At 42.8% G+C, this 25,211-nt stretch overlaps 6 protein-coding genes across 8 annotated transcripts; 4 read left to right on the plus strand and 2 right to left on the minus strand.

The window, feature by feature from the left end:
• The first annotated feature begins 718 nt into the window (after nt 1-718).
• LOC147043913 (uncharacterized) lies at nt 719-2,675 on the plus strand. Its single transcript, XM_085932876.1, has 5 exons — nt 719-1,000; nt 1,078-1,223; nt 1,464-1,632; nt 1,715-1,877; nt 1,958-2,675. Exons 1-5 carry the CDS (start codon nt 719-721, stop codon nt 2,263-2,265), a joined length of 1,068 nt encoding a protein of 355 aa, XP_085789002.1. The 3' UTR covers nt 2,266-2,675.
• Nucleotides 2,676-2,792: 117 nt separating this feature from the next.
• hao1 (hydroxyacid oxidase (glycolate oxidase) 1) lies at nt 2,793-6,187 on the plus strand. 3 transcript variants are annotated; one of them, XR_015068470.1, is made up of 9 exons: nt 2,793-2,969; nt 3,077-3,228; nt 3,493-3,763; nt 3,842-4,014; nt 4,083-4,174; nt 4,390-4,548; nt 4,650-4,719; nt 4,799-4,924; nt 5,934-6,187. XR_015068470.1 is itself a non-coding variant. In XM_085933637.1 (8 exons), the coding sequence occupies exons 1-8, from the start codon at nt 2,833-2,835 to the stop codon at nt 4,864-4,866; spliced, it is 1,122 nt and encodes a 373-aa protein (XP_085789763.1). In that variant the 5' UTR covers nt 2,793-2,832; the 3' UTR covers nt 4,867-5,215. The 3 variants fall into 3 exon arrangements, 1 of the variants encoding a protein (XP_085789763.1); XR_015068469.1 differs by having other exon boundaries at nt 5,952-6,187; XM_085933637.1 differs by lacking the exon at nt 5,934-6,187 and having other exon boundaries at nt 4,799-5,215.
• On the minus strand, nt 4,814-6,965 carry lin7b (lin-7 homolog B (C. elegans)). Its single transcript, XM_085933638.1, has 6 exons — nt 6,752-6,965; nt 6,353-6,471; nt 6,220-6,291; nt 5,913-6,122; nt 5,650-5,813; nt 4,814-5,562 (listed from the first exon to the last, which is right to left on the minus strand). The coding sequence occupies exons 1-6, from the start codon at nt 6,825-6,827 to the stop codon at nt 5,541-5,543; spliced, it is 663 nt and encodes a 220-aa protein (XP_085789764.1). The 5' UTR covers nt 6,828-6,965; the 3' UTR covers nt 4,814-5,540.
• Nucleotides 6,966-7,120: 155 nt separating this feature from the next.
• Nucleotides 7,121-13,728, plus strand: snrnp70 (small nuclear ribonucleoprotein 70 (U1)). The gene is made up of 10 exons (XM_085933636.1): nt 7,121-7,337; nt 7,662-7,818; nt 7,921-7,983; nt 8,219-8,273; nt 8,361-8,425; nt 8,516-8,578; nt 8,671-8,752; nt 12,222-12,323; nt 12,415-12,517; nt 12,602-13,728. The coding sequence occupies exons 2-10, from the start codon at nt 7,672-7,674 to the stop codon at nt 13,335-13,337; spliced, it is 1,416 nt and encodes a 471-aa protein (XP_085789762.1). The 5' UTR covers nt 7,121-7,337; nt 7,662-7,671; the 3' UTR covers nt 13,338-13,728.
• A 935-nt stretch (nt 13,729-14,663) lies between these two features.
• On the minus strand, nt 14,664-18,491 carry slc25a23b (solute carrier family 25 member 23b). Its single transcript, XM_085933909.1, has 10 exons — nt 18,279-18,491; nt 17,341-17,464; nt 17,018-17,105; nt 16,740-16,851; nt 16,425-16,583; nt 15,929-16,081; nt 15,700-15,813; nt 15,443-15,610; nt 15,060-15,210; nt 14,664-14,988 (listed from the first exon to the last, which is right to left on the minus strand). The coding sequence occupies exons 1-10, from the start codon at nt 18,489-18,491 to the stop codon at nt 14,807-14,809; spliced, it is 1,464 nt and encodes a 487-aa protein (XP_085790035.1). The 3' UTR covers nt 14,664-14,806.
• Nucleotides 18,492-19,478: 987 nt separating this feature from the next.
• On the plus strand, nt 19,479-23,780 carry gps1 (G protein pathway suppressor 1). The gene is made up of 14 exons (XM_085934839.1): nt 19,479-19,641; nt 20,350-20,442; nt 20,552-20,733; nt 20,935-21,099; nt 21,224-21,359; nt 21,474-21,551; nt 21,779-21,839; nt 21,934-22,019; nt 22,097-22,191; nt 22,253-22,358; nt 22,443-22,523; nt 22,755-22,892; nt 22,957-23,091; nt 23,369-23,780. Exons 1-14 carry the CDS (start codon nt 19,609-19,611, stop codon nt 23,441-23,443), a joined length of 1,464 nt encoding a protein of 487 aa, XP_085790965.1. The 5' UTR covers nt 19,479-19,608; the 3' UTR covers nt 23,444-23,780.
• Nucleotides 23,781-25,211: the final 1,431 nt, after the last annotated feature.

Below are 25,211 nucleotides of genomic sequence, written 5' to 3' on the forward strand. Positions count from 1 at the left end.
CAACAAGTTCCCCCTCTCCCCCCAGGCGGCATGAAGAGAAAATGGGAGGGATGGATGAAAACATCTGATGGGATGCCAGTTTAGTGGATGAGAGGAAACATTTGGTGATTGGAAGGGATTAAGAGATTACTGATACAGCTCACTGGCTGCACCAAAGTCTCTCCCATCATCAACATCGTCGTCGTCAACATCATTTGGTCTCTGCAACAGGATGGAGTCCTTCAGCGGGAAGGGTGAGTCCATCTTTGGAAAATCAAATACATATTTTTAGCCCTGTTTAGAATTCAATATCATTTACATTTTGACCTTTTCAATCATGACATGGAATAATCGTAACGAATCTACTCAGGACAGGAGATTATATCTTGTTCTTTGTTTACAACTGGTCCGAGCAAATCATCGAAATACGAAGAGTTTCGTTTCATTCTGTCAGTGTACCCGTCTATTCCACTCGCTTTAAATGATGATGATGTAATTACACTCAGATCGTTCGAATGACAAAAGCATTGTGTGTTATTGATGGGAGATTAGGTGGTTTTATGGTTTTAACCAGACTAGGGTACAGAGGTGATTGTAGTGTGTAGTCTTATGAATGATCAGCTAACCTTTTCTTTTCTTAGGTGCTTCCTTGGTGACTTTAAGAGTTGGTGAAGTGAAGTGCACAATGTAAGGATTACTCTACCACTACTTCACAAGTTCTTCTTTGCTCCACCGAAGCATGCGTCTCCTTCTTCTACTTGGTTGGCCTTCCTTCTTTTTCCCTTGGGTGGCGTGCACACGGTTATGTCCCCGCCGCTGCCTTTGTTACGAGCACAGTGACTTGGTGGATTGCCGTGAGCGTGGGCTGGAACACGTTCCCAGGGGTCTCCCACACGGCACCTGGCTCCTAGAGTTGGGAGGAAATAATATGAGTGAAATTTGTAGCAGAGCCTTCACTGGGTTGTGGTCCTTACGGGTGCTGGTGCTGGCTAACAGTCAGATAGAAGGTCTTCAACCACAGGTCGTAATGGAGGACAGATAATACAGAGATTTGAGTGGGCAGCCAATCATTATTTTTTTTTTTTAACGTATCCACAGGCATTTTTTTCACTGTCCTACCTGGAGAAGCTGGATCTCAGTGGGAACCATATTACAAGTCTACCTGCTGACTTCTCAGTGAGCTTGTCTGGACTCAAGGAGCTGCGACTGGAGGGCAACAACTTACATCATCTGTCTGCATTCAGGTTAACTGTTTTTTGTTTTTTTGTTTGATGAATTTAAATAAAAACCAAAACAACAAAGCAAGTAGTAGCTAGCACAAGCCAAGTTTCAAATGATGAATGGTATAAAAATTGCTCTATTTTTCAAAAGTGAAGACAATTTGTAATTTAAGTAACGACCCAAAGTCTGGCTCCCGGGCCTTGGGTTTGACACCTATGAACTAGACCTCACATGAAGTCATCTGTTTCCTTCTTCTACGTCAGCTTTGAGCATCTGGACAACGTTGAGAAACTGGACCTGAGTCGTAACCATCTAGTCTCACTGGGCCCGGGTGTGTTCAGGGGGCTCACAAGGCTCAGGCAGCTCTACATGCACAACAACAGACTGTCCGTAGTGCTCCAAGGGAGCCTCGATATGCTGCCCGGACTGGAGGTCAAAGCCCACGAGATGATTCTGTAGGGAGAGCCTGTTACATAAATACGACGTCTGTCTGTCTGTCTGCCTGTCTGTGTAGGTGCTCCAGCTGAGTCACAACAACATTTCCCAGATCGACACAAAGGCTCTGTCTCCTCTCTATAACCTGGCAGTTCTCGCTCTGGAAGGAAACAACCTGCGTCACTTGAAATTCAAAACCTTCCTCAGTCTTCACACAACAGCGACGCACATCCAGCTAGCAGGTACTCATTATTTGTCTTCTTCATCAAATCAAATTCAAGTGCTGGTTTTATTTTGTTGTGCGTTTCTCCCCCACCCGCAGGGAACCCTTGGAGTTGCGATTGTGATCTCCACCGTGTCTTCAGCAAAATCCTTCACGTTCGCCATCTCCACATCGACGACTACCGCAACGTGACCTGTCACCAGCCGCCACAGCTGGCCGGGGCTTCTCTAGCTTGGGTAGACAGCCAATTGTGCATGGCAGAGACCGCCACCGTACTCGTCATCTGCGTCACCGTGCTGGTCACGGTGGTGGCGGCCGTGGTCATGGCAGAACGCAACAGGAAGCGCAACCACGGCAAGAACTGGGACACTGAATCCCAAAACCACACACAAGGTCCTCCATCATGAGAGCAATGTCACCACTGAGCTGGAACTGGGATAGACCCTGGAATGGTCTCCAGTTAACATCATGCATATGTAGTCACATTGATATATTAGGTTTAGAACAAAAGTTGTCGAAAAACAAAATGGAATAATCGAACCACCAAATCACTAATTCCGATGATTTCTCCTGTCACACGAGACACAATATTTAATTATATTACATATTACAATATACATGATATTTTATTATATAATTTGTATTATTTTGTTATTTTATTATTTTATCATATTATTTCTTTTATTATAATATATTATATTACATTATATTTAATACACAAAATTTAAACCATGAAAGACTTATCCATTGTTCAACTTCATCACTGGGATTTTACCAGCTAAAAGACTTTGTGAAAAGATGAAAAATAACTGTTGTATTTTTGTTCAACCATTTACTAAAATAAATAGAGAAAGAGAGACTCTGTCTCCGGTCGGTTAATAATTACATGGGCTCTGTCTACCACCGTCTGGCCTGGTTCTTTCGATCTGCTATACCTCAGTGAGCGAGCACGATTGAACTGAGCTTCAGCGGCAATGTCAGGGCAGCGAGTGTGTGTGTCCGACTTCGAGGTGGAAGCCAGAAAGGTTCTTCCTAAAGCTGTCTATGACTACTACAGTTCTGGAGCTGAGGAGCAGATCACACTGGCTGACAATGTGGCGGCCTTCAAAAGGTACAAAACGAGACTTTTTAGTCTTCACATTCACATCTGCGGCAACCACATCTGTTTTTTTTTGTTGTGTTTCGTCATTATTAACCGAGCCATCCATGTGATTGTAGGTGGCGCCTGATCCCTCGGGTGTTGAGGGACGTGTCCAATGTGGATCTGAGTGTGTCGGTTTTGGGCCGTAAACTCAACATGCCCCTGTGCGTTGCAGCCACCGCTATGCAGAGGATGGCTCATCCCGACGGCGAGACAGCGACTGCGAGAGGTACGCTACTAGCTATAACTTTCTCTATCATCATATACGGCTACGTCCATTTGGACGGTGACAAAAATTCTTTAAACTGGACTTTGAAACAGACATGTGATCCAAGCTTGTCAACTCGCTTTTCCCCTTGACGATACCATGCCACAAGATGGTGGCAAAGCACTGGTTTTGTCCAAATGAAATTCCTCAGCTCCTTTGAAAAAAGTTTCATTTTATTCAAGTGGATTGAATGGCTCGTCTGTGACAATGGGAATTTCTTCCCAGCGTGCCAAGCAGTGGGGACGGGCATGATGCTGAGCTCATGGGCCACCTCCACAATAGAGGAAGTGATGTCAGCCATGACCACTTCGCCTGGTGTGAGTGGTGTGCTGTGGCTGCAGCTTTACATCTACAAGGACAGAGATCTCACTCTCTCGCTGGTCCGCCGAGCAGAGGAGGCGGGTTATAAGGCCATCTTCGTCACCGTGGATACGCCGTATCTGGGGAAGAGGCTGGAGGACATGAGGAACTGCTTTAAACTGCCCCCACATCTGAGGTAGGACTTTTTCTTTTTTTGTCCCACCGCTCGGAACAAAGAGCATGCCTTTACACTTGGATTGTATTTGTATTCCAGATTATCAAACTTCTCAACAGACTCTTTAGCTTTCTCAGAGGGAGACTACGGCAGTGACAGCGGCTTGGCTGTTTATGTAGCAAAAGCCATCGATCCCTCCCTCTGCTGGGATGACATTACCTGGCTCAAGAAAAACACACACTTGCCTGTGATTGTGAAAGGAGTGCTAACTGGTAATCGTTTTGAACCGTGCTTTTTGTGACCAGTGAGAAGAAACTGGTTGATGTGCGTGTGTTTTCAGGGGAGGATGCTGCCAGGGCTGTGAACTACGGTGTTGATGGCGTATTGGTTTCCAATCACGGAGCTCGACAGCTGGATGGGGTTCCTGCCACGGTGTGTTTTTGTGTGCTTGATGTGTATTGTAAATAATAATAGACGCAAAGTGGATTTTTGAAATGATTATGCTGTAAACACACAAATACAAGGGTCTACTGTTGTGAATGAAACATTTATAATTCCCCCATTTGATTGAATGAATATTAGCATTATTTATTATTGCTTACATTAATGATATGACCAGACACTTTTGTGTGTGTGTGTTTGTGTAGCTGGACGTGTTGGAAGAGGTTGTGGGGGCAGTCAAAGGTAGATGCGATGTCTACCTGGACGGTGGAGTGAGACGAGGGACGGACGTCCTGAAGGCGCTCGCCTTGGGAGCGAAGGCCGTCTTCATTGGTCGGCCCGTGCTGTGGGGTCTCTCCTGTCAGGTGAACCAACTTGTAGTTTGTCATTAAAGTGTAACTAATTGAAGCAAATTGTTGGAATCAACGGAATATATTTAGAACTGTGCAATATATTTGGTGTTTAGGGGGAACAAGGTGTTATTGCAGTTCTGCAACTTCTTAAAGATGAGCTGAAACTAGCGATGGGCTTGGCAGGTAAAACACACACACACACACACACACACACACACCTGCAAAAGAAAACACATCTAATCATTTGTTTTTATGTGAGCAGGTTGTCGCTCCCTATCGGAGGTGAGCAGATCCTTAGTGAGAAGAGTAGAGGTCACTTCAAGAATTTAACACCATGGATGCATCACTGCTTTCTTGACTTTGAAATATAGTCGAGCCATTGCTGAAGGTACAAGAAATGTCTTCTGCGTATTGATCTTCTTCACATGGATCCTATTCATGTCACCCCGATTTTGATTATATATGCAAAATTCATATCTATATTTGGAAAAATGTTTGACTGACACCATTTATTTTATGAGTAAATCAAAAAAGCAGATAAATAACGACGAGATAACATCTAAAATCACATGTAGCAGCCACGGAGGATAGTTTTTTTTGCTAATGCCTAAAGGTCAACCCTCTATTAGGACATCTGTCACAGAAAAGGTCTCGAAGGCCTCTGTGTTTTTTTTTTAAACACACACTTCCTCAAACGTCACACAGTGGACCACATACTGGATGGATGCACAAATCTGATCTAGTCAAGTCACATAGCATGTCTAGTACGTTACATTGATATTGTTGGAGAAGATTTTACACCGCTACAAGCCATCACTGCATTTTTCTAAGAAATAGGCAAAAAGGGGAAAGGAGAAATCCAAACTGCAATGTTTGGCTTCATTTCAGGTAGCAGGCGTTAGTAGGCTACTTTGGTTTACTACTTGTCATCTCTAGTCATGCCTCCAAGTGGGACACGTGAGTCAGGTAGGATGGGTGATGATGTGACCAAGATTTTGGATCACCTAGCCTCTGGACTCCAGAGAACTGCAAAGTGAGAGAGAGACAGGAAGATTGAGAAAAATAGTCATCTAAATGTCTCCTATTTGTAAATCAACAATCGAGCGCTCTCACGTGTAGCTTGTATGTTGTTGTCGTCTTCGGGCGGTCCTCATTTTCTCAAAGCGAGCTTCCATTTCCTCGAGGACCTTTGGGGTGTAACGCACCACCAGCTTGACAGAGCCCTGGGCGGCCTTTAAAAGCTCCACAGCCTTCTCGTGGTGTTCCCCCTCCACAGTCTGCGCAGCCACAAAGTATTTTTTCCATCTTAATTAGGGATACCAGGGTATCGATGCAACCTAATTTTAAGGTATTGGTAGTACTTAGCAGATTCCTACCACGCCATTGACAGATAGCAGCTGGTCTCCTCTTTTCAGGCCCCCCTGACGATCAGCCACCCCGGCGGGTATCACTCTGGAGATGTAGATGGGGGAGTTCTGCTCTTTGCCCCCCATAATATTGAAACCCAAACCCTCGTCTGTCTTGGGCAGCTCCACCACCCGTGGATGAGCGTGGCCCTCGCTGGCCGCAAACGCCGCCACGGTGGCCTAGTCAGGATGAAAATGATGTTCCCATATTGTTAAACATTTCTTCAATAAAGCTCGACTGGTGCCTGGAGATTTTTATTTGGTTAGCTTGTAATACCTTGGCTGTGGCCTGAGCTCGCACCTCCGGTCCTCCCACAATGTCGAGAGTGTCATACAGCTGCTCGTACACCTGACAGAGAAAAGAATTTTGATGCATGATACAATGAAAAGAAATTTGCGTCGTTTCATACCTCTCTGATAGCGGCGCAAAATTTGCTCTGCAGGACTCTTTGCAGGGCCTGTAATTTGGGAGGAGGCAATTCACCTCTGCGCTGGAGCCGGTCCAACAGCTCAATCACCCGACACACATCTAACCGATGCAAGCAAATAGTCATCATTAAAGCGATATGGATGACGTCATTGACAGTTTGTTATATGCAAACCTGTTCTGTACAGATGATAACCCGAATCAGCATATCGTTTTACAATGAGCAAATAGTAATTCGTGATTATTTATTATCACAGTTTGCACAAAAAAAAAAAAAAATTGAGACATTTTCGCAGATTAAAACGATGTTCATTATCTGTAATTAATAAGATTGATATCGACAAGACATTATTCTAGTATAGTGTAGTGCACAGTATTGTACCTCTTTCTAAGCAGAGCGGTTCAGCCATGGCCGCCATGTCTGTATCCTTGGCTGGATGATAGTAAGAGGACATCATAGTGCGCGTGCTTGCCTGCTTGTTTGTCAATCCGTCTCTTCTTCACAGCATCGCCTGCTCCATTATTAGGGAGACGTCGGAGCGGGGGAATGGGGAGCGAGTACGGGCAAGTGCAGCGCAAAGGCAGGAGACGCGCTCGACGAGCGGATGAGTGGTGACGTATACGCGGGCGTGGGGGTGTGCGCTTACGTAATGACGTCAAGCCCAGCCAACCATTTTGCAACACGTGACCGAACGCTCGCTCACAGGATGAGCGTATCTGAACGCGCCTTATTTTACGACGGCTGTGACTACTATACGGCATTCCGCCATTTTAATTTAGCTGAAGTTCTGCAGACACAAGATACGCGTTGGTTGTACTACTTGACGCACTGCGTTTAGGTTATTTTGGCAATATTTTTTCTTACATACGAAACCCAAACCACCTGAACCCATTAGGCCTGTGTGCGTCTTCTAAGTCAGTTTAAGTTCGATGGTGTAATTCGTCTCTCGACGTTGGATGAGTGAGAGGTAGGAATGTTCCATGCTTCTTGTTAACATAGCCATGTTAGCTTAGCTAAACACGAATTCGTCGAGTATTGAGCGAACGAAATTAAAGGCTCGCCACACCATGGGGATTTATTTATCATGTTTTGTAGTCGTTTTAGATAAAGAAGATTCGTAAAAACATTCAAATAACTTTGTCGGGCCCGTTCGCTTGCTAGTTAGCACGTGAAGCTAACAAACATAGCTTCCTTTGTGGTCACCGTAGGCCTGACCCATTGTTTATTATTATCATTAATATTGTTATTATTCCTATCAAACGTGGGATTAACATGTCATTTGGCTGTCCAGGTAAAACAAAATGACGCAGTTTCTACCCCCGAATCTTCTGGCGCTCTTTGCCCCGCGGGACCCAATCCCGTTTCTGCCTCAACTGGAGAAGTTGCCGCACGAGAAACACCACAACCAACCTTACTGTGGCATTGCCCCGTTCATCAGGCACTTTGAGGTTGAAAGCCCATCACTTATGACAGAAATGTTCCTTTACAGTGTACCCTAGAAGGAAAAAATGCATAAGATGTTTTTGTTTTGTTTTTTACATTGTGATTAGGACCCGAGAGATGCCCCTCCACCAACAAGGGCTGAGACTCGTGAAGAGAGGTTGGAGAGAAAGGTGAGGTCGGGACTTAATAAAAACATTGCAAGATGAATTTGAAGATTTTGATTTTGTATATAACGCATTGTTTTATCAATATACCATTTGAAGTGCTTTATCGACCTTTTCTGTTGATGTCATTTGATCATGATGTCCCACAATGCATAGCTGCAGCACACAAGCAAAAGGAGTCAGTCGAATTTACTAATATCACCGTCAATTGCCCATTTTAAGCAAATTGTTTAATTTGCAGAGGCGAGAGAAAATTGAAAGGAGACAAACGGTGGTGGAGACGGAACTGAAACTTTGTAAGTATTTTCATTGACAAATGACAATATATCTGAGCTGGTCATGCCCTCTGGGCTTGAATACATTTTCTGATTTGCATTTTTTAGGGGACCCACATAATGACCCAAATGCACAAGGGGATGCCTTCAAGACATTGTTTGTGGCAAGAGTGGTGAGTATGTTGAAATGATGGCCAAGTGTTCTAACATCAGTGTGGTGATTTCTGCAAGAATATTTCTGAGAAATATTATCTTTGCCTTAGAACTACGATACTACAGAGTCCAAGCTTCGCCGTGAGTTTGAGGTCTATGGTCCCATTAAGCGTGTAAGTTAACTCACCCGATATTGCATGAGTTTGTATAATCAAGCCTCTCATGACCAGCCCAACACTGATGATAATGTGCCCGTCACTTGCAGATCTACATCGTCTACAACAAGAGGACAGGGAAGCCTCGTGGATATGCCTTCATTGAGTACGAGCATGAGCGTGACATGCACTGTGAGTAGAATTATAGCACTGGGAGCACAAAAATATACATCACAATTTACCTTCAGGTTGGGTCATCTATTGGCACCAACCTTTCTTGCCTTTTTTGGGGGGAGGTTGGTCTTAATAGCTTGGATCAGGACCAGTCCCATATAAGTAGCAAATCTGGATCAAAGTTGGGAAACCATCAGTTCTTGCACATCATGTTCCGCATTTTGCATGACAAAAACAGTCTCAGTGGTTGCGTGCTGTTTGTGTGTCTGTGTTTGTTGCGTGTCATCAGTCGACTGATGGTTTGGTTGAGGAGGGGACTGCTTCATTCAGAGGGGGAAAAGTGGGTGGACCCAGAGGTAGTGTGCGTCATCTGTGAACCTGAACCTCTTTGCCTGTCAAAGGGCGTTGTCTTTTAACTGTTAGGTGAAGTAGCTCTGTGGAAGAGCAACTCTGCTGGTTGGACTCAATTGGTAAGCACAAGGTTAGACTAGTCACTCATCGAATGGGGTACCTCTTGGAAATAGCCATTGATTTTTGTGGAACCCCAACTTAAGAGTGGGATTTAAAAAAATAATGTGGTCTTCAACCCTGGTCATGGTGAGATTTGAATTGAATCTAAATTTCACCACATTGATGTATCTGAATTTGGTTTTGATGCCACAATGTCAAAACTGTCTGATTGGACAGGTGGGTGGTCATCTAACACTGTCATCATCTAGGATGCTGGTGGCATTAGCTCTGCAAGACCAGAGTTGCTGATCACAGCAATGTAGTCAAGGAAAGAATAAATTGAGTGGGGAGGCGGGGTTAAACAACATATTAACTGTGTGTTATTCTCATTGCCACTGCAGCCGCCAATCTGTGATGGCTATTGGCCAGAGCTGGCTGGCAGATGATGATGCTTATGATACATCTACACCCTACTACCACTGCTCAGTGTATGGTTGGTATAATGGGTTTGTATGATGGGTAAGATTTCTTTCCACCCTCCATCTCCTACATAGGGAAGAGGAGCTACGTTCAATGGGAAAAGCCTTTTTACTGGCAAGCCCCAGGTGCTTTCCAAGAACTTAGTTACGTTTACAACTTTGACCATTGAACGCACCCCCGAACACGAGCGTATTTAATGGTACCCAGTGACTCTGCCCTTTTTGTTAAAGCCACCTTGGATTGCTGTTCGGAGCTTGTTTATCGCTGCTGATGTACCGTCGTAGCCGTAGCCGAATAGAAAACGCATCAGTGCGTTGAGTTAACGCAATGCTACCATTTGCTCGACAACCTTTGTGCACCCGGGAGGGCCAAAAGGAACCTCATAGTAGTTACGTGCTTACTCAGTCAATTAGCTGCATGTAACTTCATTGTATAGTATTTACCATGACTGCGGCATGATCCCAGTTTCTCCAGCGCTGGCAAGGCCACAAGTGAGCGCGCCAGCTTCCACATTCTGGCGGTTGCTAGGTCTCCAATATCTTGTCTGACTTGCACATCTATCTTTTCATCAAAGTGAGATGTAAATTCATTTTGATGGATGTACTGTTTGCAGATAAATGCTACTTTGATCGCCATTGTTAGGCTTTGCCTGGTGACGCTACTATCCTATCACTTTGGCTGCATCGACAAATGCATGCGAGATGAGCACGTGATGTCCGGCGCTCTATGGACAGAAACCAAAGATCTTCTGTTTTTACTATTGCACAGTTCAAAATTTGATGGATGGTGTTAAGTCTTTCCACAGAGCATCAAGCAAACCTTGAAACCGGCTCTTGAATCACATCTTTGCTTGAGGAGATAAGTCATACCCATTTTTAGCCATGTTAGTTGGTTGGTTGCTTGTTCATGAATGAGATTGTATTCATTCCAGTAGTCTTGCTAAGATTTTTTTTTTTTCTGGAATGATCTGTAAAGTCCATATCTAAGCATTGAAATATTTGAATTTGATTCCGAATTGCAAACTATCTTAACTTGATTGTAAACTGGTGGTTAAGGCAGCTCATGTTTTTTCTCATCCCATGTCGTAGTTTGTGATCGAATCAGTTGAACTAAAGTCATTAAGGCTGAGATGGCTTTAATAGAAAAGGCAGATGTATTTTTGGTAATTCAGAGGGTCCATTGATACATTTTTACCCTACATGTCATTAAATTTAGCTACAGAGTTACAGTAATGAAGTAAAACTCACTGGGTCGGGGTTTTTTCTTTTTCCTCCCCCCTGTTGGAAAAAGGTTTGGACAGTGGGTGAATAATTTCAGATGGAGGCAAATTCTCGTACAACTTTAGTGGTTAGTGTTCGCACGGCGTTAATGCCTTCCATAAATTGGATGGAGTTGCGTCAAGGCAACTCCTGCCTTTTAGACCTTTTTTTTTTTTCTTTATCCCCCCCCCCTGTTAGATCAGTTTTTGGCGCACAAGTGGGGGTTTGGTAAGGCCCTGTCAGTGGATGGCATCCTTTGTGAAGAGAGGAAGTGGAGGGGTTCTGGTAAGGCCCCTGACTGCTGTGTTGTGACAAAGTAAATTCTGGTGTTGGGTTGTGGTAAGGCCCTCTGAGCTTTTGAGACTGTTATAAGGTCGATGTGAGATTCTGTCTTGTCTAAATGGTGAAACTGAGGGGTTTTGGTAAGTCCTTGTTCTTCAACATCAAGATGGTAGCGTCGTCATTCCTCACCACAGACCAGTGTAGCAGACAGGAAGAGGCATCCCAAAGTTCCAAGTTCTTCAATTGTGCAAGATGGATCGCCAAACATTTGTGTGATGTCGTGGGGTGAGGTGTGAGACACTTTGTGAATGCGAGTGCCTTATTGTCGGTTTGGACATTGTCTTGCTCTTGCGTAGGAGCATGGTAAGCAGGTAAAATGTTTACGACAGATCGAAACCACCACACAAGGTTCATGTCGGAAAAAACGTCAAATACTGCTGTTCACAAAAGCTACACATTCACCATTCTGATAAGAACTTTTTTTTTAATCGAACGTGTGTATGTTTGTGCGCGCGGGCGTGTGTGTACGTGTAATAATTTTATAGTTGATGAGCATTTACACAAATTTGCATCATTATTCTGAAGAGGGTCTCGAGATGGGCGACTACAATGCCAGAGTGGCTTGTTTGGTCAAGCAAACGCTACAACAAAATGATAGTCAGTTTGAACATTTACAATAACTTTTGGATAGAAAACTTGTCACTGCGATGAGTTACGTAAAGCTAGTCGATTTGAATTGACTTCATGCGGAACTTAAGTTAGGTGTTGAAACACCACTGCTGGTCACAATGAAATAACTTGTAAAAAAAGTGCATGGTGAGTTACACAATAAAAGAACATTCATCGGGTGGAAGGAAGTCTACTCCCATTATCCTTGGGCTTTAATCCAGGGAGCAGCCCTCTCGGCTTCACCTGCTCCTGGTCAGTATGCTAAAGCACTGTTTGTTTCCTTGGCTCCAGTGACGCATCATACTCTTATCACCTGTGTTTTTCTTCTCCCCGCTCCTCTTCTCCAGCTGCCTACAAGCACGCCGATGGCAAGAAAATCGACGGCAGGAGAGTGCTGGTGGATGTCGAACGAGGGCGCACTGTCAAAGGATGGCATCCTCGTAGGCTAGGTCGGTAGACGTTCCTCTTCTTCTTACAAAATTTCGAGCGACGGTAAATGGCGAGGAAGTTAACCCAACCGTATGCGTTTGTTTTCTTCAGGTGGAGGATTAGGAGGGACCAGAAGAGGTGGTGCGGATGTCAACATCAAGCACTCTGGCAGAGATGATGCATCTCGCTATGAGGATCGACCCCTGGGAGGAGCGTGAGTTCTTTTTTTTTATTTTTCTCGAGCAGACCTTAAAAATGGAAGCCCGACTGATTTTGCTTTGTCTTTGTTACGTTATAGGGAGCGCGATCGCGTTGGCGATCGTAGGGAGCGTAGCCGTGACAAGGAAAGAGAGCGTCGAAGGTCACGGTCCCGCGAACGCCGCCGCCGCACCCGTTCCCGCGAGCGCGAAAGGGAGCGAGAGAGGCCGCTGGCGCCACCGGCGGAGGAAGCACCCGGTAGCGGTCGGCGTCGAGACAGAGAGCGCGAACGCATGCCGCCGGCCGGAGGAGACAGCAGGAGTAGAGAAAGGAGTAGGGATCGGGACAGGAAGAGGAGGAGTAGAAGTCGGGATCGGAAGCGTGAGCGCGAGAGGGTCAAAGGGCCCGAAGGGGAGGAGGTTAATCAGGGAGATGGCGGCCCAGAGGGTGGCGAGCGTGCACCGGAAGAAGCAGGAGAAGCAGCTGAGGGTACAGAGGAGCGCAGGGACAGGGACAGAGACAGAGAAAAGGATAGGGACCGCAGACGCAGCCATAGGGACAGAGACAGGCGTAGTAGGGGAGACCGGGACCGAGATCGGGATCATAAGAGAGAGCGGGGAGACCGAGATCGGGCTGAGCGCAGAGAAGAGCGCCACGGCTCCTCACGAGAAGATATGGGCCCTCAAGATGAAATGGCCGCCGAGGAGGGGGAAGAAGTGCCCAACTTGGAGGAGTACAGTCAAGATGGCATGATGGACCAGCAGTCTGTGCCTGACGAATATGCCCCTGGTGAGAATGGCTACAAGATGGAGGCAACAACTGGAGATGAGTACTAACTTAGATCCGTTGGTTTCAGTGGCTCCTCAAAATGTTTTGTAATTTACTGTATCGCCAATCCCTAAATTAATTGTACGGAAAAGGTACCACCTATAGATGATATCTCGCCTTCCTCACTGTTTACGCTTAATACCGTTTGTTCCAGTGTGAATCTGCCCGATTTATTTGCGCTCATCAATCTGGATTTCGGCAATTCAAGATCTTTTTGCTTCTAGTGATAAGGTGCCCAGCAGCCCAAAACACAAGCTGTCACAATTTATTTCCAGCTTTTGTAAGCATTATGTCCAATTGGCTACAGATACTTACTTTGTTTAGTGTGACATTTAAAGGTAATTGTGTGACGATTCACAATTGTGTTGTTAAAAGTTCAATTAAATTTTTTTAATTAAATATGGGTGTCATTTTTGTCCCAGGGTTATAGTATTATTTGGATGGATGGATGTTTGATGTACTTCTAAGTTCTTATTGTGGCTTGTTCCTAACCTTACGTCCACACTACGTATATCTGCAGTAAGTCAAAACGTCCTACATAATCCTGATTAAAAAAAAGTCAATTGAAATTCACACTTTAATTCTGCTTTTTACAATATTTGTTGACTTTTTTTGTGCTGTAGAGTAGACTCCCGCTCTTAGAATGCCGAAAAAAACATCACTGAAAATGATTTATCCCGTCTACGGTGACACCCGCCGTACACAGTGCAACATTGTCCACAATTGCTGTTATTGCACATTTCAAAGGGTCTTTAAAATGTGCATTACTTTTAAGGTATTCAATCAATTTACATGCAATGGAACTGCGTTGTGTTCAAGCATAACAACCATAACGTGCATTCATGCTTTACACAGTCGTGTGTGAAAGGCCCTATTCGACACAAGCATTCGTCATTTCAAGTCGTTTGCAAATCTTCATTGCAAAGATTAAAATATTAAAAATATATCTGTATGATAGTAAAGAACTATATTATACAAATCAAACTAGATTGATTTGAGATGAAAGGTTATGTCTGCAAACATTTCATAATACATAAAAAGCTGTCAAGTTACAAGGTAGTACAAAAGGTAAGAGCAACTGAAAACATGGAGAAAAGCATCTGACTGACTTTTCATGATTTGAAAAATATCAAACTTGCATCACTCAGCAGTAAAGCTCAAAATTTATAGACTATACTTTTCAATGGCAAATAAAAACCTGCATGATGTACATTCTTTAAATACTCTCCCCTGATATCATGCTAATTCCTTTTTGGGGAGGGATTATGTAGCCAGGAGCAGAAATGCAAAACAAAACAAACAAAAACTACTTTTTACACTTTGGGTTATAAATTGAAGAATGAAAATCCACAAAACATGCATTCATTTTTTTTGCTGTGTAATTTCAATGAGAGAAAAATCCTTTCTCTCCCCTCCTTTGTATTATACGATGAGTCTGTGTTCTTTATCTTTTTTCAGTGTGGGCATTCTTGGTCATTTAGTATCCCACCCCAAGGAATTTCTTCATGTGCTCATACACCACATAGGAGATGCTAACAGCAGGAATGACTTTGAGAAAATTGGGTGTGATGCCTCGATACAGACCAGACACACCTTCGTTGGATATGATGTATTTAAACTGGCCCACCATGGTCAGTTTTGGTTTACCCTCCGTGCCGGCTGAAAGAAGCGCAACCGTAGCCGTCAGCGTCTGTCTCACTTGTCATTTTATCACTTCATCAAGGTCTCACCTTGCGCCTGCATTCGTGTCCGAATGAGAGCAAGCGGATATGACGCTAGCTGCCCGCAGGTGCTGGAAACAGTACCGCAGCCCAGAAGGACCAAAACACCTGGACCTGCCGAGTCGCGAGAGTACTTCTGAAGCCAGGTGTTCTTAAGAGTCTGAAGAAAGAAAAAAAAAAAGTTTAACATCATCACCGAGGAAGACAAATGAGCAGTCGAATGTGAAATTACAGTAGAACCTCCAAAGTTAAAAAAATCCAACAACTTTTCTTAGACTTTCCAATTTTTTTGTCCCATTTCTCTTTTTACAATAATTCCAAGTTTCAAATGCTTGTGAATATTTTCACATTTGACTTTAGAGGTTGGACCTTGTGATGACTCCGCCTCTAACCTCATACACAGCCAAGTCGATGCCGGCATAGGGGATGATACCAATTGTATTTGGCAGGTAGCCCCTGTAGAAAGCCCCAAGTCCTTCCCTCCTCAGGATCTGTCTGGCACAGTCAGCCATCCCTGAATATTGCCCTGTTGTCCTTAACGTGAGACGAGTTTTAAGCACCTACCGGATAGAAACAAATGTAAACACCAACAGAATCCAAAAAAGTATCGGTCATTTACTATTACTATTAAAAGTTTCACAGTTTTGACCTCCATGGGGTAGATGATCGTCTGGGCAGTAGCTCCTGCCAAAGAGCCAGCGAGAAATCTTTCTTGTACTCTTAAACTTCCCCCCTCTTTGCTGCCACGAATCAACCACTTGATCTAAAGAAAAAGAAAGACCAAATAAAAAGACAACACGCGCAGATATAAGATTGAAATGATGGACAAAATACTCATTTGTGTCAAAATTCCCCCATGAAAGATTTTTAACACTGACCTGTTCATAGGCCATAAATTTAATGGCGGATTCTGGGGCAATCTTGAGGACATTGATGCCGTTTCCCCTCCAGAGTGCAAAGACACCTCCTTCTTGGATCATCCCTCTTAGCCCCGACCACAGATTTTTCCCATGAGACACAGAACCGTGTACCTTGATACACAAACACAAACCAGGCCAGGAGTCTTATTATATCCTGTGCTAAATTTGAGAATCGAGTCCCTCCTGAATGTTGATACTGCACTGATTATCCTATTTATTCTCTGGAGAACACCAACAAGACCTCAAGATACATATTTGTACTCATTTAGGTAGAATGACCGTTAGAAAACTTATGAACTCGTTCAGTGCCATCTTAGTTCAAATGGAGGTTTGTCGTCTATAGTCGTCAATGGCAGTGAATGAGTTCTTTTTTTTTTTTTTTTTTACACGAGGATCGCTACACTAGCCACAAGCCTGAGAACAAAAACACACGGTAGGACACGAAAGGACTCACCTGTAGGAAAACTTTCAATCGATCCAAAGGAGCAGTTCCTGTCCTGGACACAGCACCTGCCATTGCTCCCGCAACCAATTGCCTCCATACCAGACCGGATCGCCGTTCCTTCTCTGAGAACTCATCTGGCACCGTCAAATGTTCCCCAATGTCAAACATCTTCCAATAGTTTTGAGATTAATGAATTTCATCATTAATTGTTGGTACAGTACACTGCTACTACTATGCAAGCACAGCAGAGATTACACAGAAGAAAAGATTTTGCCACATACCACAGTCAGATGATTTTTTCAACACAGGAATTGATTTACTCACATGGGAGTGCTTCCAGTAGTGGACAATGTCCTCCATGTTGTGGAAAGGATTGAACAAGAAGTAATCTCGCCATTCTTTCCAGTCAATGGTCATGGTGCCATCCCTGTCCATACTGGGAAATTGACAAAGTTGTTCATTAAAAACAACTTTCTGCACCATGACTACTAATAATATTCAATAATGATGCCAGTGATTCTTGTACTTGGGCAGCGATTCTTTCACTTTATAAAAGATAGAATTGCACACGATTTAAAAAAAAAAAAAAACTTTTGTTTTACCTCTGCAGTATTCTGGAGGCTTGTTCCTTGGTGACCTCAACTCCAAGCTTCTGCAGTAAGTGCTGGATCTCTCCCACATCGATTTTACCTAAAAAAACAAACAAAAAAAACACACACAATTGATTAGTGATTAGTTGTGACCTGAAAATTGTGATGTCATTTTTGTCAAAATGCATCTGTGTAATATACCAAGTGTGAATGTGCGAAGCCCATTGAAGCTGAGCAACCAAGTCTGTTTACTAACAGTCGGTTAATTTTAGTAAGTGCTAAAATAGACAGCTGGAGAATAAAGACGTGTGTGTGTGTATTTCATAGGTCAATACCATCATTGTTTCGATCCAGTTTGTGGAACATGAGCCATAGCCTCTTCTCGTGAGCCCGGAGATACTCCGAGAACTCTTGAAAATCCAGCAAGCCGTCATGATTGATGTCACTCTCCAGGACGATCTGTGGGTGAAGATTGGAAGCGATCAGGAACTGAGGTTGGAAAGATGAGAATATAAAGTTTCCGGCACAGAACATTCCCAGTGTAATGTGTACACAAGGTATGGTGGCCATACAGACAGCAAAGTGGTCACATGGGAATGAGTGCAACACATATCGGTGTAGTGAGGAGGAGAGAGGAAGACATTGTCCTTTCGTAAAAGTTCAACTTACCTGGTGGAAACCTTATTTTCTCCTCTCTTGAACAGCAAAAGGAGAAAGAGGAAAAAAGGAAGATAGAATGCAAAAACTTTGCTATTTGCTTGCCACTTTCAGGACTGGCTCCAGTGTTTATTTTAGTTATCTTAATGGGCTTTATAAAGACTCTTAGAGACACACAAACCTTCACCACTGAAGCTCAGGTAGGAGTGTTCCTGTCCATCATGTCAAAATTGCAAGCAAAGCAAAACATATAGAAAACAACCATCTTTCATGCAATGTTGATTGGCCATATAACAAAAACTAGCGTTCTTTTGAAATGGATTATTTTGAGGTAAAATTAGAGACAATTGTGTTTTCTTTTTAATTTTCAATTGCTTTGACATTTTTGAGCACGAGTTTCTTACAGTTTTTCACTTTCACTGAGATTGTCATATTTGATATTTGTTCTTGAATGTTAATATCATTATTATTTATTTGACACCCTGAAATTAAGAAATAATGGCGCAGGAGGGGTTCATATTAAAATGAATGGGCTAATTGATGAAGACGATTGCGCATGATTAACTGCTGAGTATGCACACAAGCTTGTTCCAGCAGTCGGTCAGATGGGACTCACCTCCTCAGCTTCTCCTTGGTGTAAACCACGAGCAGCTAGTCCAATTCTCAGTTCACTAATGTCAACCTTGCCATCTCTATTCAAGTCCAGTTGCTGGAACAGATCCGCATATCTCCTCTGACGTTCTGCCTCCACATACGTGACGTTTTCTGCCTTCACTTCGTTTGTTGCGCGTTGAGGTCGGTCCAACAGATTCTTGTCTTCTTCGCCCATGAAGCTGAGAAAGCTAATGGTTTCCCTTTCTGGTCCGAAATAAAAAAATATAGTCTAAATGAAACACTATACCGCGCTGTATCCACGGACACCGCAGCTTGATGACAAATGGACGAGGTGCGCGTTGCGTTCCGTGGGTGCGCGCTACTCTTGCGCAGTGGACTCATTAGTCACGGACGGATCTTTTTTTTTTTGTAGCTCGTGATAAATCACCCGAAGCACACATCATTTGATGTATTCTTCTACGTGGCATTCTTCATTATCTGCGGTGCTCACCAGCGTGAGAAGTGAACCATTGACAGCTTATATGGTTAAAGCTGGAGCAGATAGGATTGCACAGTGTGACGTAAGAGATAGTTTCAAGTGCACAGTCAGCATTCACAGGCTATTACGGAGGGATTTAACAGTCTGCATGGGATTTATTGTAATTATTTCAAATATAGGGGGGAAAAAAAAACCCAGAGAGACAGCTAAGGGACGCCAGAGTAGGAGTTATATGCTCCCAAACAGCAACCACCAGCAACAAGAGATGGAACTGGAGGTCCTGGAGATTTTTATATGACAGGGCCACCTCAGTTGCATGTGCTGCAGATGATGATGCAAGAATGTACACGCTCGTTTGGAAGCAAACAGCCTTAGTGGCCTCTAGTGGCACACAAAGTTTGCTGCTTATCAAGTGGGCTGCATTAAAAAAAAAAAACTGTCAATACTAAACAGAAATGCAGGGACCGGAGATTGTTTTTCTTTTTTTTTTTTTAAATATTATTATTATTATTATTAAATATAGCAATATAGACAGCAGCCTATTGGCGGTTCGTTTGAAAATCTATAATCTCCAAAAGCAAAAGCTATTTGATTAAAATAAAAACAGCCTTCGCTTTATAATTGTGTTCCAAATGGCGCAAACTATTATTATAGTTATTTTGAGATAATATTTCGATTATCTTGACCTTGCCGTATGTTCGCGTGAAACTACGCCTTCTCGCGATCCGTAGTAAGGCTCATTCTACCGGCCGAATCTGAAGAGCAACACAGATTAGCAGTAGCACCGCTGCGGGATTGATCTGCGCACTATAGCCATATTGTTAATCGGGTCAAAAAGGCATACACGTCAAATATGCCTTTGCCTGTGCAGGTTTTTAACTTTCAGGTAAGTGTGTTGCTGTTTACATGGCCATATATGGAATCGGTAAACTGATGTTATCTACGAAACTCAACGCATTAGCTAGCTAGCTCTGTTAAGATAGAGAACTTGACCAACTAACTGTAATTCGCAAACACTGACTTGCATTATGATAGCAAGAATTAAATGAAATGACACAACTCTATGTTTTTGGTTCAAAATCATTTCAAAAGTGTCTGTAGTCCTCTTTATGAACGGCTACGAATAAACGACCTAATTGTGGATTTTAAATGCTCAGTTCGCTTGATTTAACCAAAGAAACTCACTCACAGACATAATACAACTACTTATAAATAGAATAAAAACAACCTTACAATGGCATTTTAAATAAACAGCTTTTTAATTACGTTTGAAACGGTTAGCTTAAACAAGGCCTCCGATGGCTAACAAACACAATTGAAAGACTGTATTGTTGTATATTTGGATGAAATAACACCATGTAATGGCAAAACAAGTGCAAGCAGCTGACTCTTACACAAGTAGTCATATTTCAATTGAATTGAATTTAGACATCACGTTGCATTAATAGAGGAACAACTTGTTTACATGTATGCATTGTAGCATACGATAGCCAGTAATGACACGTTTGTGGTTGCTATTTCTTGATGTAATACTCATACTACAAAAACATTGAAAAAAAATAAATAAGGTCAATGCTTCATGCATTCCTTATAGGGGGCTGTGGAACCCATGCAGATTGATGCAGATCCCCAAGAGGACCAGCAGAATGCGCCAGACATCAACTACATTGTGGAGAACCCAACACTGGTACGTGTTTTGAAGTGATGAAAAGTGAATGCAAAAGCATTTACTTAACCTGTTAATAGAGTAACTCTGTCTAGTTATTTCAGGTCTCTTGCTTTTTTCTTTCTTTTAGGATCTAGAACAGTACGCGACCAGTTATAGTGGACTAATGCGTATCGAGAGACTCCAGTTCATCGCGGAGCATTGCCCGCAGCTCAGAGTGGAATCCTTGAAGATGGCTCTGACTTTTGTCCAAAGGACTTTCAACGTTGACACTTATGAAGAGGTCCACCGCAAGCTGTCTGATGCCTCACGGTACTATAGTGCTCTTGAGAAAACTTTGCAATTACATTATTTTAGTTTTGGAATGAATATTTCTATTGCTGTGTTCTGATTTTCTATTGCGTCTATGGCAGCATAATCCACCATTGTGTGTGGCAAAATTGTAAAAGATACCAATAAAGCTACAGTAAGAAAAATATGAAATGAAAAATTGTTTTCTGTTTTTGCCTTTAGAGAAGTCCCAGGTGTACCAGAAGTAGCTCCCGAAGGTGGGGTTGTCCCTCCTCCTTTGGATTCAGCATGGGCAGAGTCCACCAGGAAGAAGGCTCTGCTTAAATTGGAGAAACTGGACACTGATCTAAAGAATTACAAGGGGAACTCAATTAAAGAGAGCATTAGGTATGAAGTCTAAGGATTTGTATTCATCAATACCTTTGCAGTGTTCTAGTTGGACATTTAAATTCTTTCAAAGATGCGGGTCAGGTTGGCAAAATAATCCTCGTTTTGTGGACGTCTTTTGTAGGAGAGGACATGATGACTTGGGGGATCATTACCTGGACTGTGGTGACCTCAGTAACGCCCTCAAGTGCTACTCTCGAGCTAGGGACTACTGCACCAGTGCTAAACATGTCATTAACATGTGTCTGAATGTAATCAAGGTAAAGCAAATCACACACCCAACTTTCAGTCTCTCCATTTGTTTTCAGTGGCTAAGAAAAGATGCCAGGTAATGAGTTGCTATTTTTGTTTTTTCCTTCCCCCCCTCCACACAGGTTAGTGTTTATCTCCAGAACTGGTCCCATGTACTGAGCTATGTCAACAAGGCAGAATCCACACCTGAGATTGCAGAGGTGAGAAGGTCACTTTGGAATTGTGCTCGAAGCTGTTGGCACTTGCTTTATCGAGCCGTTATTGAACTTGGCATTGCTCGATTCAACTAAACTAAAATGTGTGATGATGCCTCGAAGCGGCAGCAACTTGGACGCCATCTCTACAATTTTTTTAGTAGCAGTAGATACGGGCTATTAATAACAGGCGGGTAGAGTTCAACAAACAAATACGTTTGCTCTTCACGCAGCAACGAGGAGAGCGAGATAGCCAAAATCAAGCAGTTCTTACCAAATTAAAGTGTGCTGCAGGTAAGAAAACATTACCATCGTTTAGATTCTCACTCGATGAAAATCGATCAAAGTCGAGGGGGTGAATTATTTGTAACCACTGTTTGCATTCGAGGCCTGGCGGAATTGGCGTCTCGAAAATACAAACCAGCTGCCAAGTGCTTCCTGCAGGCTTCCTTTGACCACTGTGACTGTCCAGAGGTGAGTCAGGGACGGCTTCAACTATATTATTTAGCTTGCATAAAAATGAATGTATTAATGTACAGATGTCTCTTCAGCTTTTGTCACCCAGTAATGTAGCGGTCTACGGAGGTTTATGCGCTCTGGCTACATTTGACAGACAGGAGCTCCAACGCAACGTCATCTCGAGCAGGTATTAGATTTGTCGTTGATTTAAATAGAACGCTTCAATGACAATATCTTTTTGTCCCAAGCTCTTTTAAGTTATTTCTAGAATTAGAACCTCAAATTCGTGACATCATCTTCAAGTTCTATGAATCCAAATACGCGTCCTGTCTTAAGCTACTGGATGAAATGAAGGTATAAATAAATAAAGAAAGAAAGAATGAATGCTGTACAGGAATGATTGTTTTTGGGATGAACGATTGTGGTTTGTACCTTCAGGATAATCTTCTGTTGGACATGTACTTGGCTCCACATGTCCGGACACTGTACAGCCAAATCAGAAACAGAGCTCTTATCCAGGTAAGGCGAAGCACCGTGCAGTATAGGATTGCATATTTGATTTCAAAATAATAAAGTAAAAAATGGATATTGGCAATACATTTGTTCTGGGCTTCAAGCCTAAAAATTATTCTTGCACTGAGCCTCGACTTTTTGGTATTTTGCTATTCACAAATTGATCTATTTGCATTCTTTTCCTGTAATGTCCTATTTGTATCCATTTTTTGGGGGGGGGTTTGCTTCTGTTTTCAGTATTTCAGCCCCTACGTTTCAGCAGACATGACAAAGATGGCTCAGGCCTTCAATACTACAGTGGCAGCCCTCGAAGATGAACTCACTCAACTTATCCTGGAGGGGCTCATTAATGCACGCATTGACTCCCATAGCAAGGTGCTAAAATCTATGACTTCAATCAAATGCTTAGCATCTGATCAGCTCAACATGTTCATCATAGATTCTGTATGCGAGGGATGTGGACCAGAGAAGCACAACTTTTGAGAAGTCGCTCCATATGGGCAAAGAGTTCCAGAGACGAGCCAAAGCCATGATCCTCAGAGCGGCTGTGCTTCGCAATCAAATCCATGTCAAGGTATAAGAAAACCTCTTCTTTTATTTGTCGTGGCATTTCCACGAAGCAACTTCTCTCATCTTTAGTTGGGACCAAACTGGATCCTAGACTTTTTTTTGTGGCATGCTGTCTCCCTCTAGTGGTATGCAGCGGTACTTATGTTTGCTCAAGTTCCCATTGATAACCAATAGAGAATAATCATTTGTTTCTGTCACCATCATGAAAAACCCTTAACTGGCACGCCTGTAACATTTTATATACACAACATATCTGTTGTGCCCTTTCCCCCCTTCTTCAGTCTCCACCCAGAGAAGGAAGTCAGGGTGAACTGACACCAGCCAACAGTCAAACAAGAATGAGCACCAACATGTGAGTCAGAACCTGTAGAAAGGATCGTCTAGTCGTTTTTTCCAAAATCACTCACCCGAGTCACCTCGGTCCATTTTCTTTGCTAAAGAATATAACAACACACACTTTAAAGACTTTAAAGTTCTAGATTGAGCTTTTGTATCACATCTCACGGAGAAAAAAAACCAACAACAACCTGAAATGATGTGGAAATGTGTTTAAGAAGAAAACGTGTGTGGAAGTTCAGCATTTGAGCTGTTACTGGTTGGAGATGCACTTTGCTCCGCTAGCTCTTTATGGAAAGGACTTCTGAACTGTAACAATGTTTTCAAATAAAATGCCTTCCAGAAAACTTGTTTTCATTTGGTTGTACATAATTATTTCAGTATACCTGTACACTAAAATTCAATCGCTTAAATTTGCTGTTCAATGAGACCAACACCACTAAACTTACTTTTGGAACATTGTAAAGCAAGAAGGCAAGTATCAAGACAGGCTAGATTTCTCTTGGTGTCCTACTTCTTTTTTGACGTCCATTATGCCTGATTCTTGCTCACCCATCATTTCTTTCATGTCTCTTGCACTCTCTCTCTGCCCTCATTCCTCTTATGCTTTTGTCATTCTTTTTTTTTTTTTTGTCTCTTACGAGCACAAACACCCCCAGGAGAAGGCTTCTTTCCCGCACACGCACTTTATTAAATGTTATCTAGTTTATTATCAACACTTACAAAATAAAATGGCGTGCATTTTTTTGAATGTAACTCATGTGGAAAAGATGCATACACACATACCCACACGTGGAGCCACACACTTCTCTGAAGCACTTGCTGGGCTGATAATCATCACAGCTAATATAATCAGGCTGAGAGCAGCAGTGGCAGCCCATCATGATGAGATTGTCTCTGGAATATTCAGATAACTTCTTATTCCACTTGGACTCACACACTCTCCCAGCACTTACAGATATACACACACTTAACGCACACACTCGTGATTAAGAAATCATTTTTGGTTTGAATTTAAGCATTAATACAAAATCAACAACAATACTTGGTGAGTAAATAATAATAGGAAAAATGATCTGTATTTTTTGGATTTAAATTTGTATTCACCTGATTGATAAATTAATGAATTCTAATGTCCTAAAACTTGAATGCATATCATCTTATATAACTATATTAAGTGACTCAACAATCTTAGCTTTGTTTTAAATTGAGTCTGTCTTTCCCTCATCATCCAACAGTTTAGCTGCAAGCAATTTTTGACACCACATGTTTCTGCTCCTAAATTTGTGGAAATGATGAAAGTTTTGCTTCTGCTTCGCCACGTGAACATCTAATTAATGTCAGATTGTCAGTGGGACTCAGCACATGGATGTCAAGCCACCGTGCAATGATAACGACCAATGGTTTCTTTCCTCTTTTCTCTTCTCAGCAAGCGCTGACCGCGGGGAGGATACAGCGCAGAGATTGTCTAGATTGCGAAAGAAGGCTCACTTAGTGAGACACAAAAAAAACCTCAGCCTAAAATGACCAATCATCAAATAAAAACCAGTGCGCCACATTAAATCAAATTAATAATCATACCAATTCCTCCCAATCGTGCTCTGATCTATCAGCATGAAAACACAGAATTACAGTGATGATCAATAAAATATGGAATTTACAGTCCTAGCTGGGAAGTTGGGATTGGAGAAAAGAAAGGCCAACTCCTAGTGAGCTCTCTTCTTTTTTTTCTTATCTCCTCCGATGACGCGCTCGTAACTGAGGCTGCTGTCTTCCCCTTCGCTCGCT

The sequence above is a fragment of the Syngnathus leptorhynchus genome, chromosome 16 (genome assembly GCF_054491065.1).
Source record: "Syngnathus leptorhynchus isolate UIUO chromosome 16, UIUO_Slep, whole genome shotgun sequence".
NCBI classification, from domain to species: domain Eukaryota; kingdom Metazoa; phylum Chordata; class Actinopteri; order Syngnathiformes; family Syngnathidae; genus Syngnathus; species Syngnathus leptorhynchus.

Bases quoted from the DNA above. Each gene is read 5' to 3' on its own strand.
- LOC147043913 (XM_085932876.1), top strand. From the start codon at position 719: ATGCGTCTCCTTCTTCTACTTGGTTGGCCTTCCTTCTTTTTCCCTTGG. The intron at 1,001-1,077 runs GTCGTAATGGAG...ACGTATCCACAG, and splicing joins TAGAAGGTCTTCAACCACAG to GCATTTTTTTCACTGTCCTA. The intron at 1,633-1,714 runs GTCAAAGCCCAC...CTGTCTGTGTAG, and splicing joins ATATGCTGCCCGGACTGGAG to GTGCTCCAGCTGAGTCACAA.
- hao1 (XM_085933637.1), top strand. From the start codon at position 2,833: ATGTCAGGGCAGCGAGTGTGTGTGTCCGACTTCGAGGTGGAAGCCAGA. The intron at 3,764-3,841 runs GTAGGACTTTTT...TTTGTATTCCAG, and splicing joins AAACTGCCCCCACATCTGAG to ATTATCAAACTTCTCAACAG. The intron at 4,175-4,389 runs GTGTGTTTTTGT...GTGTTTGTGTAG, and splicing joins TGGATGGGGTTCCTGCCACG to CTGGACGTGTTGGAAGAGGT.
- lin7b (XM_085933638.1), bottom strand. From the start codon at position 6,827: ATGATGTCCTCTTACTATCATCCAGCCAAGGATACAGACATGGCGGCC. The intron at 6,292-6,352 runs GTATGAAACGAC...TTTCTCTGTCAG, and splicing joins TTTGCGCCGCTATCAGAGAG to GTGTACGAGCAGCTGTATGA. The intron at 6,123-6,219 runs GTATTACAAGCT...CATCCTGACTAG, and splicing joins GAGCTCAGGCCACAGCCAAG to GCCACCGTGGCGGCGTTTGC.
- snrnp70 (XM_085933636.1), top strand. From the start codon at position 7,672: ATGACGCAGTTTCTACCCCCGAATCTTCTGGCGCTCTTTGCCCCGCGG. The intron at 7,984-8,218 runs GTGAGGTCGGGA...TTTAATTTGCAG, and splicing joins AAGAGAGGTTGGAGAGAAAG to AGGCGAGAGAAAATTGAAAG. The intron at 8,753-12,221 runs GTGAGTAGAATT...CCTCTTCTCCAG, and splicing joins GCATGAGCGTGACATGCACT to CTGCCTACAAGCACGCCGAT.
- slc25a23b (XM_085933909.1), bottom strand. From the start codon at position 18,491: ATGGGCGAAGAAGACAAGAATCTGTTGGACCGACCTCAACGCGCAACA. The intron at 17,465-18,278 runs GTGAGTCCCATC...CTTCACCCACAG, and splicing joins ACCAAGGAGAAGCTGAGGAG to ATCGTCCTGGAGAGTGACAT. The intron at 16,082-16,424 runs GTGAGTCCTTTC...TTGTGTATCAAG, and splicing joins GATTGAAAGTTTTCCTACAG to GTACACGGTTCTGTGTCTCA.
- gps1 (XM_085934839.1), top strand. From the start codon at position 19,609: ATGCCTTTGCCTGTGCAGGTTTTTAACTTTCAG. The intron at 22,020-22,096 runs GTGAGTCAGGGA...ATGTCTCTTCAG, and splicing joins ACCACTGTGACTGTCCAGAG to CTTTTGTCACCCAGTAATGT. The intron at 22,359-22,442 runs GTATAAATAAAT...TTGTACCTTCAG, and splicing joins AGCTACTGGATGAAATGAAG to GATAATCTTCTGTTGGACAT.